The following is a 13,210-nucleotide window of genomic DNA, read 5'->3' as shown; positions in this document are numbered from 1 at the left end:
GAGTAATAAGACATTTTATTCTGAGAAATCATAAAGATCTAAACCACGTCCCTTGAAATTTATCAGATCAACGATCTGTTTCGTTCAAAAGACCTGGTTCACCATAAAATAATTAAGAAGGTCGCATATAAAAAATCACAAATACAATAAACGCTCTTCTAAAAATTCACAAAGCACATATCAAACAAAACTGAAGTATAAAACAAAAATAAAAGAATCTCAAAAAGTTCGTATTACTAGTACATCATCGGGGGTTGCACGTGTCTGTTTGCAATCAGAGTTTCTGGTGCCACGATCTGCTGATTAGGTAAGTAGTCCTGCTTTCTCGCCAAATATCTCACACCCCCGATGGTCCTGGATTCGTGAATATCCGGTTGGCTGTAATACACCTTTTCAGGTAGCATCTTATCCTCCGCCATTTGTCCATTCATCGAACCATTCATATTTCCACTAGCGTCACCACCAGCATGATGGAAGCTTCCCTTATTCTGTTCTATCCTCTGGCTCGATCCGACATCGCCTTCGCCATTGTTCCTCCCTAAATTCTTCGTGTTTTGATAATACTGTTGCATCTGTTGATAGTGCTGAGGATAATTTCCATCGAACTTAAACGGCATTACGTTTCCACGATTTACCATTAGATTTCTCTCGACGTAAGGAACGAGACTCGTCGAATTCTGATCTGATAACTGTTGCTGGACGATCAATTGTGGCTGATCCGTGGCTACAGTGCCATTTTCTCTTTCAGCTTGCACGCTATAGTAATTATTTGGAATATTTGATTTCTGTCTGGGATATTCTTTCAAATATTCCTGTTCAATCATCCTCGGGTTTAATAATCGTTGAGACGAAGGATTGTTCGGATTCCTCGAGTTGGCCAAGCCATTCGCAGACACTTTGTTAGTAGGTGGCGGTAAAATAGACGTGATCAAACGACGCTGAAACTCTGTTTCTGCCTCGGTGCGATCTTGCAATCCGTTCAGCTTTATTATATTCATCTTCTTAGGAGCCAAATTAGCCAGATACTCTAGTCCTCTTCTGGTTTCCATCGGCAATCTTTCATTCTCCAGCAGCTCCTTCGCCGCTGCCGGATCCTGCAATCCGTTGTTTCGCCTCTGTGGCCGAATGTCGTTTTTATATTGACGCATTTTTAACAAACTACACGGCTCCGTAGACGGACTGGAAGATTGGGCATGTTCTTGATTTTCTTGAAGAATAGGCTGATAAAGCTGCTGGTATTGTTGCAATTGAGGTTGATTATAGTACTGCTGATGAGATTGTTGGTGAACATACTGACTCTGTGGCATATTTTGTTGATAATTCATAGATTTTATCGGATCGTTCACATTGCCAGGTACTGGAACAGTGTAAAGTTGGGGATGCATGTTATTCGTGTAATTCTGTAAAGCCCTCTGTTGCTGCTGCCAATTAGCCTGTTGCTGTTGCCAGTGCTGATGGTACTGCTGATTCGCACCCTGAACAGGAACCTGCTGGCCAGACATTCGGCCCATCATCTGCTGTTGTTGTTGTTGATGTTGATGTTGCTGTTGCTGATATTGCTGTTGCTGTTGCTGTTGCTGATGTTGCTGTTGTTGTTGCTGATGTTGCTGTTGTTGTTGCTGATGTTGCTGCTGTTGCTGTTGTTGCTGATGTTGCTGCTGTTGCATCATCTCCATTTCCCGAGCTTCTTGTTCCCTTCTTCGTTGCTCCTGTATTTTCTCGATTTGCAGGTAAGATAATCTCGTAGGCGTCAGATGAATCATCCATTCAGGCTTTTCATCTTCCTGTTTTCTTTTGCGATTCTTCACCACGAGCTTCGTTTCTTCCGAAAATTCTCCCTGTTGGTGTAAAACCTCCACGTACTCTAATAGCTTTCGTTGCTCGTTCAGTAACATCTCGAACTGTCTTTGCATGATCTCCAAGGGTACTCCTTGCTGCTTCATAGTGGCCAACAATTTTTCCTGATCGCGAATCATAGCGACAGTGAACTTCAAAGGCTTCTTTCTTCCAGTTTGTTCTTTTGGATGACTGTCTTGGGATTGCTGGGGATTGAACTGCTGAGTAGGAACCATTTGTTGATTGGGATTCATCTGCTGATTAGTTCCTGGCTGATTATAGCCCATCAAACTTTGTTGTTTTTGGACAATCGCGTTTCCCTGTACAGGATTTCTACACAACTGCTGATACTGATGCATAGGATGTTGCTGATGTACAGAGCGTTGCAGTTGCACAGGCTGTTGTTGATGTATAGAGTGTTGCAGTTGCACAGGCTGTTGTTGATGTATAGAGTGTTGCAGTTGCGCAAGCTGTTGCTGATATTGAGGCATCAATTGCTGTTGTTGATTCTGTAGTCTACAGAGTGCCTGGTTACCATTTACCACGTCAACGTTGTAAGGTTTCAACTGGGCCTTAATGCTGGAATGTTCAGCCATCTGATTATTGTTGTTCCATCCATTTTGTACATTCATCGCGCTATGATTCGGTTGGCTTGATCCAATCATTCTTGAATTTTTTAATTGACTGGTCGCTACATCTTGAGGGGAAGTCATTCCATGACCAGGAAAATAGCTTCCATGCTGCTGAGGATTATAATTCGCAGGAGCTACTTGGCCTCCTACTTGCTGTTGATTCCCCATCATCTGCGTTTGATAGTTGTTAGCCCTCTGCTGCATCTGTTGCTGCTGTACCATGTTCTGCTGCAGCTGCTGATAAATCTGCTGAGGATTCTGAAGATTCGTGTGCGGTAAAACGGGACTACGCGAAGAACACTGATACAGATGATCAACGTTAGGTGAGTTTAACGTAACAGGATCCATAGGATTCAGCAAGTTAGGCTGTTCTTTGCTCAGCATTGCTCGTCTGTAGGCCATTGCATTTCGGCCTCCTACCGGTTGTTTCTCGTAATCGACTTCATCAGCATTCGTCTGATTCTCATTTTTTATTTTTCCTTGATTCATAACCAAAACGTTTGAAACCTGCTGTATGCCTGGTTGCGACGTCGCTGTAACTTCAGGCAGATTGGAGGAAATCGCGTGGTTATTCTTCCGTGGAGAATACTCTCGCGAACCGTAGGGCACGAAAGGACGATGGGATTGAGCGTTTGAAACTTGTTGAGGCAGCGTACTCTCCGAGTGCGGATTCATCTGACCGATCTGATGGATCGCCTGCTGAGGCACAACCTGTTGCTGACTCACACTTTGCACGCCCTACGAAACGATTAATTTGTGCTTTAATGCGTCCAAGTTGGACTATTTGAAGATTGCATTTGAACTGGAAATACTGTTCGTGGCTAGGAAGTTGGATAGCAGAGGCAATACGAGTCTCATCGGTTATAGCATAATAGGATTAAAGAAACGATCATTCCCTGGCGGAATCAGATTCTCAATTGTTCGTATTTCACTCTTACGCTCGTTTTGGCAAACGAAAAGCATTTGTTGCGTTTGTAATATAAAATCCTTTATGAGACACGACTGACTCGATTAAAATGAAGAAAGCGAAAGTTAAAATAAAATATCCGAATAAGGATAAAAAGACCTTTAAAGAACTTTAAGTGGATAAAAGAACTTTAAATGGTACAGTAACGTCATATTCCTCGATCAAAGTCTCCGTAACGAGATTGATAAAATTAAAAGGAAAAAGGCAAAGTTAATAAAACATTCTCATAGTAGGATATTCGGACAATCAAAAACTTCAAATGTCATAGAACGACTTCACTTTCATCTATCGGTTCCTGCATGAAAAAAATGATAAAACTAGAAAGAAAAAATAAAAATTAATAAAATATCGACTTACCTGTGGCTGTCGGTGTTGATGAACATGCTGTGTGACCGCTGTAGCGTCACCTTGACCAGTGTCGTGACATTGCTCAGGATGTCCAGCCACGTACACGATTCCACATTCTCGAGGATCTTGCTGTGCGATTAAAGCACCTATTGGTTTGGGAGAAAAAGGCGGAGGACTTTCCAACTTTTTAATTTTCTCCGCAGGGAAATACTTGAGTCTCGGCGAGGAACACGACCTAGACTCTTTGCATCTGTCTTGAGAGCTAAACCTTGTCTTCGGCATAGAAACGTCCACGGCTTTGTTGATCAGTTTTGAAGGATCGTTCGAATCGACGAGATTGTGCGTAGATGGTAATTTCTCGGTTTTAAAAAACTTTTGTTGCACGGTATTCGGTTTCGCGTGCAAACTGGCTGTGCTTGGCCGTCTGGACGATGCTTTCTGCCTGATGTTTCTATCCACTGAAGCTTTCCTGTAAGAAGGAACTTGTATCTCTTGATACAAATAACACGACAAAGTGGCAAAAGAATGGCAATCAAAAGCAGAAATCAATCGTTATTTCATCGCCACACATTTTATTTTTTAAATAGGAAGGACTGTGGAAAACGAGGCTCGTAACGTTCTCCCGTAATTTCATGACAGATTTAAATAGTAAAGTAACTACTCTTAAATATTAAAAAGAAACTTCTGGTATGAAAAGACAGGGTTTATAAGATTGATTAATAGAAAAGAAGAAAATGTTAACCCCTGATTTACCGAATTGAAAAAAAATAAGGGACTTTAAAAGTTGTACCTTTTGTTCATTTTCGTTCGAAATTTTGCGAGAGTAATGGGAATATCTAGTGGAACATCATCTGTGATAAGCCAGGTAATTTTCTAGCTCGGATTTTGCATCACCGCCGAGGAAAATGGGAAACTCTGACAGCGAGATGTCAGTCCAGGTTTGAAAGTAAGCTGTGTTGTCATGGATACAGCTTATGGTTCGTTCTTAATTTCAAATTTATATCTAACTGAAGCAAGCCACACACGAATAAAACCGATCAACAGTATTGAGGTTAATCATTTGACTTCTTTTTAATTAAGCACTTAACGTGTATCCTCGTAATGAAGGAAGATGTTACTACAGATTGAGCAGAAATGAACTTGTTCAGTTTGACTTCCGAGTGCTTCAAATATAAAAATAACTTCTTGTTGATTTTGTTAATAAACGAGAAAAAAGAAATAAATATTTCTTGTAAATGAATGCGACTTAAATACTTTTACAATTTTTTATTATGTGTTGTTTACATAATTGTGTGTTTCTTAGCTTCCCGTATTTTTCTTTGCGGCTACTGATAATGTCAATAGATGATGATATAACTTCGAAATTTTTATCTCAAACGTGATACGATAAAATCAGTCATCCCGTTGTCGCAACCGTACCAAAACCTTGACAACGTGACTTGATTCATAAAAAAAAATCACAGTAAAAAATGAATGGTACCTGTTTTCTATTGCGATCAACATTATCAAATGCTGAAGTACATCGTAATCACGTTCGTTTGTTTAACGATGATATTGAAAAATGAATATATTGCCAAACCGTATTGAAAAATATGCAGAAAATTCTCCCCGTGACCTTTCACTTTGCAAACGCACTTATTTTTAAGGGGGGAAAAAATACATGCCTGTGCATAGTAATTTTAGCTTGCGTGGGACGAATTGCGGTTGATTTAAGATCGTCTAAAACTGAAAATTGGGAATAACAGATAAACATTTTTCTCGATGAAATCTCGATCTCTATCGCAAGAATGATCCTCGTTATTTTAATAATTTGTCATTCTAATGAACAACCTAACAAGGTAACGTCTAAATCGGTAAGTCACTTAATTCTTGGTAATTCTTAATTCGGTTGCGATGATCATCGAATTCCTCAATCGGGAAATAAAAGTTTGTTGGAAGACGTACTCGAGTACAGTTCAATCCGAGATTACAACCAATCGGGGTCTCTTCGTCGTAAGTTTTGTGCCACTTCCGAGACAGTAAATCGATCATAATTAGGAACCTGTGTCTTAATTCGTTTTACCTGATCAGGATTTCTTCAACGTTGAAACAGTTCCATGTATCTTGTATTTTTATCTTAACTCGCAAAATTTTCTTTGAAAATTATATCTCTCTGTACCTGATATTTTCCTAAAAAAAAAAAAACAAAAGAAAGACAAAACCGTTATCTTCAGATACTGCTATAATTAAATGTAACTGAATCAACAAAACATTTCAAAAATCACCTATTTTCGTATCAAAAGTCAAATCCACGTATATATTCGTCGTTCTCGTTAGATCCCACACGCCTAGCTGTCGGATCCCAAGAAACCTTCCAACTCTTGCCTGTAGTTAACAGGGGGGATGAGACACTGCACAAAGAAAACCACAGCGTTGAACGTCAATTAATACATTCGTTTTCCTAAGGATCGTTCAAAAGTGAATGGTATTATGGCGAACTGACGGCAAACTGCACGACAAGGGGAGCAAGGCGGCGGAGTAGGCGGTGGACAGGGCATACAGGGGACCATTTTCTTGGTGCAAACGAACGCCACAGTTGGACAGGGCGGTGGACAGGGTGGCGGTGGTGGTGTACACGCAACGATAACCTTTGGTGGACAAGGAATGGCGCAACAAGGTGGACAAGGGGTACAAGGCCGTAGGTAAACCTAATTTCGAGGTGAGTTATTAAGTTAGCTCCGTGAAAACAAGCTACGTAAAGGACTTAATATATTTGCATTGTTGTTACGCGTTGCTCTTTGAAATTCTTGTAACGACGATAAAAGAGAGGAAGAATAAAAATTTGATTTGTCCCGTATTTTTATTTTTATATTTTGTTGGAACTCACTGTTGTTTTAGTTGGCTGAGGTGGGCAACGGGGTGGGCAAGGTGGCCTGCATAAAATAGTGGGTGGAGGGCAAGGTGGGGGGGAGCAGCATGGATTACAGCAAGATCGGCAGGACATATTTCCGAAACAACCTTCGTACGAAAAAAGGATATCATAGTTTAGATAAATAAGTTTAACAGAATCTTATTTATACTTATTATATTTGACATAAAACTGTGAAGTAAAAAAAGTAATAGTTGATTAAAGTTCTATATTTCATCAAATTTGAGTCCTCTGCGTCTCTTGTCGAATTCGAATTATCTAAATTGTATTTTAAACCGCATTACAAAATCGATTAACTGCTAATAAGAGAGACTTTACTTGATTACGCTACGGCACTAACGGGATACGAGCTGATTATGAGGAGTTAAGTCGATATTTCCATGCGATGTCCGTGAGTCTGCATATTGTCGTCGATCCCCTGACGATGGACCAGGCCCAATCTAACGAGAAACGGCGGCATTGGCGTGGTTCGACGTCTATTTCGGACCACTTGAAATTTTGTCGATGGACGAACGAGAAGCCTAAACGGTGTGACGTATTATTTGCTTGTTTAGTTTGCCGGTTGCCTAGACGATCTGATCTTTCTTTTGTCAGCCAGTCGTTCTATTCTTTTTCAGCGGGAAAATAGCATGTAAAATCACGGCTATTCGACCTTATTTCTCGTAACGATAATTCTGTGAAAAAATTTCATGTTTTCGCTTAATTGATACTTCCGTAATTTGCATGCGTATATTGATATTATTAATATCAATTAAATTAAACGATTCCTAATGGCTACTATCACGACTAATTACAAAATCAAATTCGAAATAATTCAAGATGATATATTGATATTAATTTAAGGAAAGAAAATAAAAGACAGAGAAAACGAAAAAGAGGTAAAAAGAAGGAAAAAACATAGGGAAAGTTAAAAGTCAGAAAAAGAGAGATAGAGGAGGATGACAAGAAAGGGGCGAAAAAAAGAAAGACGAGAAGGAAAAAGAGAAAGGATAGCATTGCAAGTACGAGATCGTTCACGTGAACTGTCGTTCGTCTACCTCGAGCTGCAACTTAATACAGTCTCTCTGAAGTATAAGGACCGTTCGGAAAGAAAACCAGGATAGGCGCGTAAACTAGGAGGAGAAATGAGTGTTTTCTTGACGAAATTCTATTACAGACTGACTAGTGGAAGAATAATTGAAGTTAGACATATTGCTGGCGATGGGTAATCGAATTACCTCACTTTTCTCGAGATGCCAAGGGTAGAGAGAATAAGTAATTGGTGAGGGCATATGCCAAGGAAGGAAAAGGTCCAACTTCTACGAAATGGTCCACAGGTAAAAAGATAATAAAACACCCTGAGTTTAAGGAAAGAAAGGGAAGGTACAGTAAGGCCGGGGCCAGCGTTAGATCGACGCTGCGTTGCGTAGCCTGTGTTGTAGAAATGTACGCACACGCGAGCACTGTGGCACATTTAGTTGTGTGACACGTTGTGTGAATGCATTTCTACAACACAGGCCACGCAACACATCGTCGTCGGTTCAGCACTCGCGTAGCCCTGGCCTAATTCCAAAAAATCCAAGTCGTTGAGGTTTCCTTGGTTATAAACGGTCGCTAATTACTTAACCAGTTAACTGGGGAATTTGATTTTAGAAATCTCTCACAGGGTTAGGCCGTGGAATGCGTAAATGAATACAAGCGACAACGAGTACAAACGTACCGAAATAAAGCTTTTGTTTGACGTGTATACTCGTCAAACGCAGTTAACCGGTTAAATTATTTTTAAAGACTCGATGACTTTATCATCTTGCTGGTACGCTGCAACAGATAGAAAAGCTATCAAAGGAGGAATTTCCTTATTGCTAAGTATCTATCTTTGCTTCTGCTTCATCAAAGTTAAAGCAGTAATTAGCTAATGTATATTAAGTAACGTAATGTAATTAACTATGCATTAGCCGACTATAAATGTATTTTCTATAATTCAGTGAAAACTTTCGACCGTAAATATTTTATACCTATTTCGTATAGTCTTCTTACAAATTTCTAACTATAAAAACATTTTAAATTTTAATCAATTAACCTTATAGGAATATCAATTAACCTTACAGAACGCGCGATTGATCTGTAAGTTACATCGAAAATCTTTTTTAATTATCGGACCAACTTTTGGAAACACTTTATTCTTTATTACATTGCGGCTTCTTTTTTTTGTAAATAGTCATTAATCACTTGTTAAAGTGTGACGTGTGTTTCTGGCACGTCTAAATAGAATTGTTAAGCTAATTGTCCTTCCATTACATCACGCAGAATCCAGGCCCATTCGGTGGTTGCGCCGGAATTCCACGCCTGTTCATGCGACAGGCATGCTCCTCGAGGCGTTGAGCAGCCTTGTATTCGTCTGGTTTCGTACTGCTCCAAAGACGCTCTGCAGCTGCGCTAGCACGAGGCCATATTCTCGAATGCACATTGTTCCTAGAAACAAGAACATCAATTTTTCAATTACCCATTCGACGGATAAATCTCCAATCGTACGTTACTCGAATCAATTGAATACATTTTAAAGTCTTATCCACATGGATTCAAGTTCAATTAGACGCGATGAAAGAAGAAATAACTACCTGTCGACAAATTCTCCCCACATGCAAGCTTCGCCACCCAGCATCAATTTAGTCAAGTTTGATGACACCCCGGCGAACGACAATGGGTCACATTTGTAGAACTTCTTCCAGTCACCGCCACCAGCGATATGATCCAAATACCAACAGGCTGATAACAGTACCGGATGTCCAGCTTTGGTCGCGTTCTCCAACTTCTTCGCCCACTGGCCGGTCCACACGTGCACCACAGTACTATTCGGCATGACGACTCCATTTTCGAATACCTGAAAACCAACAACGATTTAGATCTCAATTCACTGACCTAGCTTCTGCTTCATTTAACGCCAATGCAAACGACCAATAAATTTGCTTTGGGACACTTATCACGATGGAATATTTGCTGTCGTTTGATGTTATGAAAAATGAATATTCTTCTGTACGACCGACCCAAGCAGTAAACGATATCATCGTCTAAAATATACCATTTATTTAACGTGTTTTCCACTTGCGGAACGTCCGTTGGTGATAAAACGCGATCGTTTCATTTGCAATCTCACGCACGAAGCAATCACAAGGCGAGCGATTAATAGGTTCACTATCGGTTTTTATTACCCGGTCGTCTTCAGCTTCGTTTTATGAGACGAACAAACACCATAGGGTGATACTTTACCTCCTGCCACACGATCGTGCTCGCCTGAAGAGAATTGGTGATATGAAGAAGCTTGCCGATGTACTCGCTCTCGAGTTGCGTATAGCTGGACATGTTGTGCGATTTCATATACGAATTGATCACCGGATTGCTCATCCAACAATCGAATGGCACTTCATCGCCGCCAAGATGAACGTATTGATCCGGAAATACCTGCACGATCTCGGCGAATAAACGACTGAGGAACTCGTAAAGCTGCGGACTCGTCGGATTCATTGGGCCCAATTTCCCGTTTGCCTTTCCTTCGTTATCTAATAATATTTTTCATACGACAGCTTAGAAATTTTATCGTTTTTCGAATGGTTAAACGATTAGTAATAGAGAGATTAAACAATAATAAAAAAGTGAAAAGACGTATTAAAAAGAGAATTTAATAGACCTACACGTGTATGTACATATATTATCCTTGAAAAGTTTGGAATCATTAATTTTTATAGTAGTATCGAAGAATTTAAATGGAATATTAATTTAAAATTTGATAATTGTGGAAAAATTTTTTAGTCAGAAATCGATCGAAGTATAATGTATTTACCGTAGCAAGTGGTCAATAGTTCAGGATGAGCTAAACCCCATGACCTAGTATGTCCAGGAGTATCGAATTCCGGCATCACTCGGATGCCCCTTAGCCTGGCGTAGTCAACGATCGTCTGGATATCGTTTAATGTGTATACCATTGAGGGATGGTACGCTCCCTTGGCGGACAGTTCCGGATAACTGGAGCTCTGGTAAGGGAAGCTGTTGTCATCGACGATGTGCCAGTGAAGAACGTTCATTTTATTATAAGACATGGCGTCCAGAGTAAGCATTATATCAGAGATGGGCAAATAATGGCGAGACGTGTCTAACAGTAGTCCACGATGAGGAAACTTTGGAGCATCCTGAATGGTCTGACATCTGATTTTCAACTACAAAAGAAACGCGTGCTTATAATACATTTTTCATATTTATTCATTTTCTATGCACATACTTACGTGAGAACCATTACCAGCTGGGATTAAGAGCTGAGAAAAAGTCTCGAGACCTCGAAGAACTCCCCATATCGACGCACCTACCAGATTCGCGACTGTAGAGTTTTCGTTGATCACGAGAGCGTCTGCGAAAGTTCAATCGATTCGAGTTTAAATCTGTTCGAAGAAGACGCATCTCTTCCTACCGATGTTTGCGAGAGTCGACTGAACTTTCAGGTCTATCGTAGTACTTAAAATTTCTATCAAGTTCCTGTTAGGGGAACCTTGGAACTCCGTGGAATATTTATCGATCCTTATCGTGACTCGTTCGTTTCATTCAAAAAGGAAAAACGAAGACGAAAGAACTATCGCGTGTAAAAGATTTAAATCTTGCACAATAATGGTAGAATGTGCGTGCGTATAATCTTCACGCTACTTTTGCAGTTAATCGCTCGGTTCGACTTTCATGCGGAGCTAAATAAGAAACGATGAAGAAAAATCAGGCTTCGTAACGTGGCTTTGTTTCGATCGTCCTATTGACTCGTTTATTCGCGTATCATTAAAGGTCTTTCTAATATTTGCAGTTTCTGGATACTTGTAAGCATCCTGCCTCTCGAAGCTTTCGTGATCTCGTAATTGTATCATTGACATTCTATGTCATCAGTCAAGAGATGAAATAAAAAATGACGATGTTATTTAATGAGATCCATTCGCACTAATCCACTTACCAGCTGTCTTAATGACTTAACACAACTGTTCGGGAACATGTTGCTTATGTTACATCAAGTTTCTTATTAAGAATGCACGATCATTTTGCTACTTTCCGTTATAGCAGAAACACTTACATGATTCCGACATCTCTAAATGAGGCCAGTGATTGCCATCCATCTCGCAAGGCATTGTCACGTGAATATCCAAAGCGCTGAGAGTACCTTTGATGGTTGCATCGTCTCTTACTGGGAATTTAGGATGGCCTTGCGACGAAATCTTCGCTATTCGTGCTTCCGTTAGAATAATTGCCTTGTACCTCTCCACCGCATCCGTCATAATATCGCATGCGCCGCCAATCACCTGCGAAACCGATTCACTTCAATTTAGACAAAATAACATTAATTGTCCATTTGAAGCCATAATTATTGTAGGAAACCTGACTTTGCATTCTCGCCGTACGTCACACAGATAAATCACGCGCGTAGTATAATTAAGATAACGACACAGAGAGTTATCTGTTATCCGCAAATGCGGATACATCGAAAACGATACAAGTTGGACTAAAAAACAAGACAACGGAACAAGATAGCGAATATTTACAAGCACGTTCCGACTATGAAATTAACTTTTTATAAAAATTTGCACGCGCTTGGGCCGAATTTCCACGGGCGAGTCCCCCAGTCAAAGGAAACCTGTTCCCGGAAGAAGATACCTCTACGCTTTGTTATTCGCTTCCTACTGAGGGAAGCTCCGCTATCATAAAGCCATAAAATGCAACAAACCTACAACTTTCGTCCAACTATCGTAGACTCTACAATCAACGAACAAGTCTTTTGGAGCCAGAAACTTCATCTGCCAATGTCCCCGTGAAACACTTAAACTTGCTCTACGTAAAGTACCAATTAGAAATACCCACGTAGAAAACGAAACGTCTCCCCATGGAATTACCTTCTTCAATTACTCACGTTAAACTGGAAAGTCGAGGGTCGCAGAAGATAGAACGCATTGCGCACCATGCGATTTGTTGGACTGGGCCATGGTTCGCCCTGAGTGGGACGCACCCAAGAGCCAGCGTCCGGGTTCAACGAGTGAACTCTGTGTACCAAGAGATACGATAGCCATCCTAGCAACAGGAACAACGTTGGCAACCTGGTCCTCATGTCCATCGGTTTACGAGCAGGTTTTCAACGGGAGGAACGATGCGACGCCAGCGAGTGGTCATCGTCTACTGAACGCAGAGAACGACGCGTACGGTAACGAGAGTGGTAACGACCTTAGGCTGCGCCACTTAACTTTCATCACTTTGCCTGGCGGCGTGCTCACGGTCAAGTGGGAACAACCAGTCCACGGGTCGGCTGTGTCCTTAAACGAACGTCTTGCAGTAGACGAGAATCGCTGTTGCGGACAAAGACGAACGCTGTTAATCGTTGATCGCATTGGTAGATCGTTGACACCACGTGGAATTCTTAAACGTGACCGCGTTCAACGCTGCGTGCAGCATATGAGACCGGTTAGAGGAACATCTCTGCAAACATTCTGGAAAGTCATCGGGAGAAACTCTTTTCTTTTGGTCAAG

At 40.8% G+C, this 13,210-nt stretch overlaps 3 protein-coding genes across 4 annotated transcripts; all 3 read right to left on the bottom strand.

Moving 5' to 3' along the window:
* Positions 1 to 235: 235 nt before the first annotated feature.
* LOC117204752 (putative uncharacterized protein DDB_G0271606) lies at positions 236 to 4,584 on the bottom strand. Its single transcript, XM_033442476.1, has 4 exons — positions 4,574 to 4,584; positions 3,793 to 4,252; positions 1,652 to 3,206; positions 236 to 1,594 (listed from the first exon to the last, which is right to left on the bottom strand). Exons 1-4 carry the CDS (start codon positions 4,582 to 4,584, stop codon positions 237 to 239), a joined length of 3,384 nt encoding a protein of 1,127 aa, XP_033298367.1. The 3' UTR covers position 236.
* Positions 4,585 to 5,440: 856 nt separating this feature from the next.
* Positions 5,441 to 7,462, bottom strand: LOC117204659 (late cornified envelope-like proline-rich protein 1). Of its 2 annotated transcripts, XR_004487116.1 has the most exons (5): positions 7,010 to 7,462; positions 6,650 to 6,780; positions 6,266 to 6,470; positions 6,048 to 6,173; positions 5,441 to 5,952 (listed from the first exon to the last, which is right to left on the bottom strand). XR_004487116.1 is itself a non-coding variant. In XM_033442268.1 (4 exons), exons 2-4 carry the CDS (start codon positions 6,764 to 6,766, stop codon positions 6,154 to 6,156), a joined length of 342 nt encoding a protein of 113 aa, XP_033298159.1. In that variant the 5' UTR covers positions 6,767 to 6,780; positions 7,010 to 7,459; the 3' UTR covers positions 6,047 to 6,153. The 2 variants fall into 2 exon arrangements, 1 of the variants encoding a protein (XP_033298159.1); XM_033442268.1 differs by lacking the exon at positions 5,441 to 5,952 and having other exon boundaries at positions 6,047 to 6,173; positions 7,010 to 7,459.
* A 1,331-nt stretch (positions 7,463 to 8,793) lies between these two features.
* On the bottom strand, positions 8,794 to 12,985 carry LOC117204658 (beta-hexosaminidase subunit beta-like). Its single transcript, XM_033442267.1, has 7 exons — positions 12,600 to 12,985; positions 11,769 to 11,994; positions 10,948 to 11,069; positions 10,509 to 10,881; positions 9,938 to 10,227; positions 9,289 to 9,551; positions 8,794 to 9,142 (listed from the first exon to the last, which is right to left on the bottom strand). Exons 1-7 carry the CDS (start codon positions 12,798 to 12,800, stop codon positions 8,965 to 8,967), a joined length of 1,653 nt encoding a protein of 550 aa, XP_033298158.1. The 5' UTR covers positions 12,801 to 12,985; the 3' UTR covers positions 8,794 to 8,964.
* Between the last annotated feature and the right edge of the window lie 225 nt (positions 12,986 to 13,210).

Source organism: Bombus bifarius, unplaced genomic scaffold, assembly GCF_011952205.1.
Source record: "Bombus bifarius isolate JDL3187 unplaced genomic scaffold, Bbif_JDL3187 scf7180000007979, whole genome shotgun sequence".
Classification (NCBI taxonomy): Eukaryota; Metazoa; Arthropoda; class Insecta; order Hymenoptera; family Apidae; genus Bombus; species Bombus bifarius.
The sequence above is the reverse complement of the archived record's forward strand: the minus strand, read 5'-3'. Positions and strand labels throughout refer to the sequence as shown.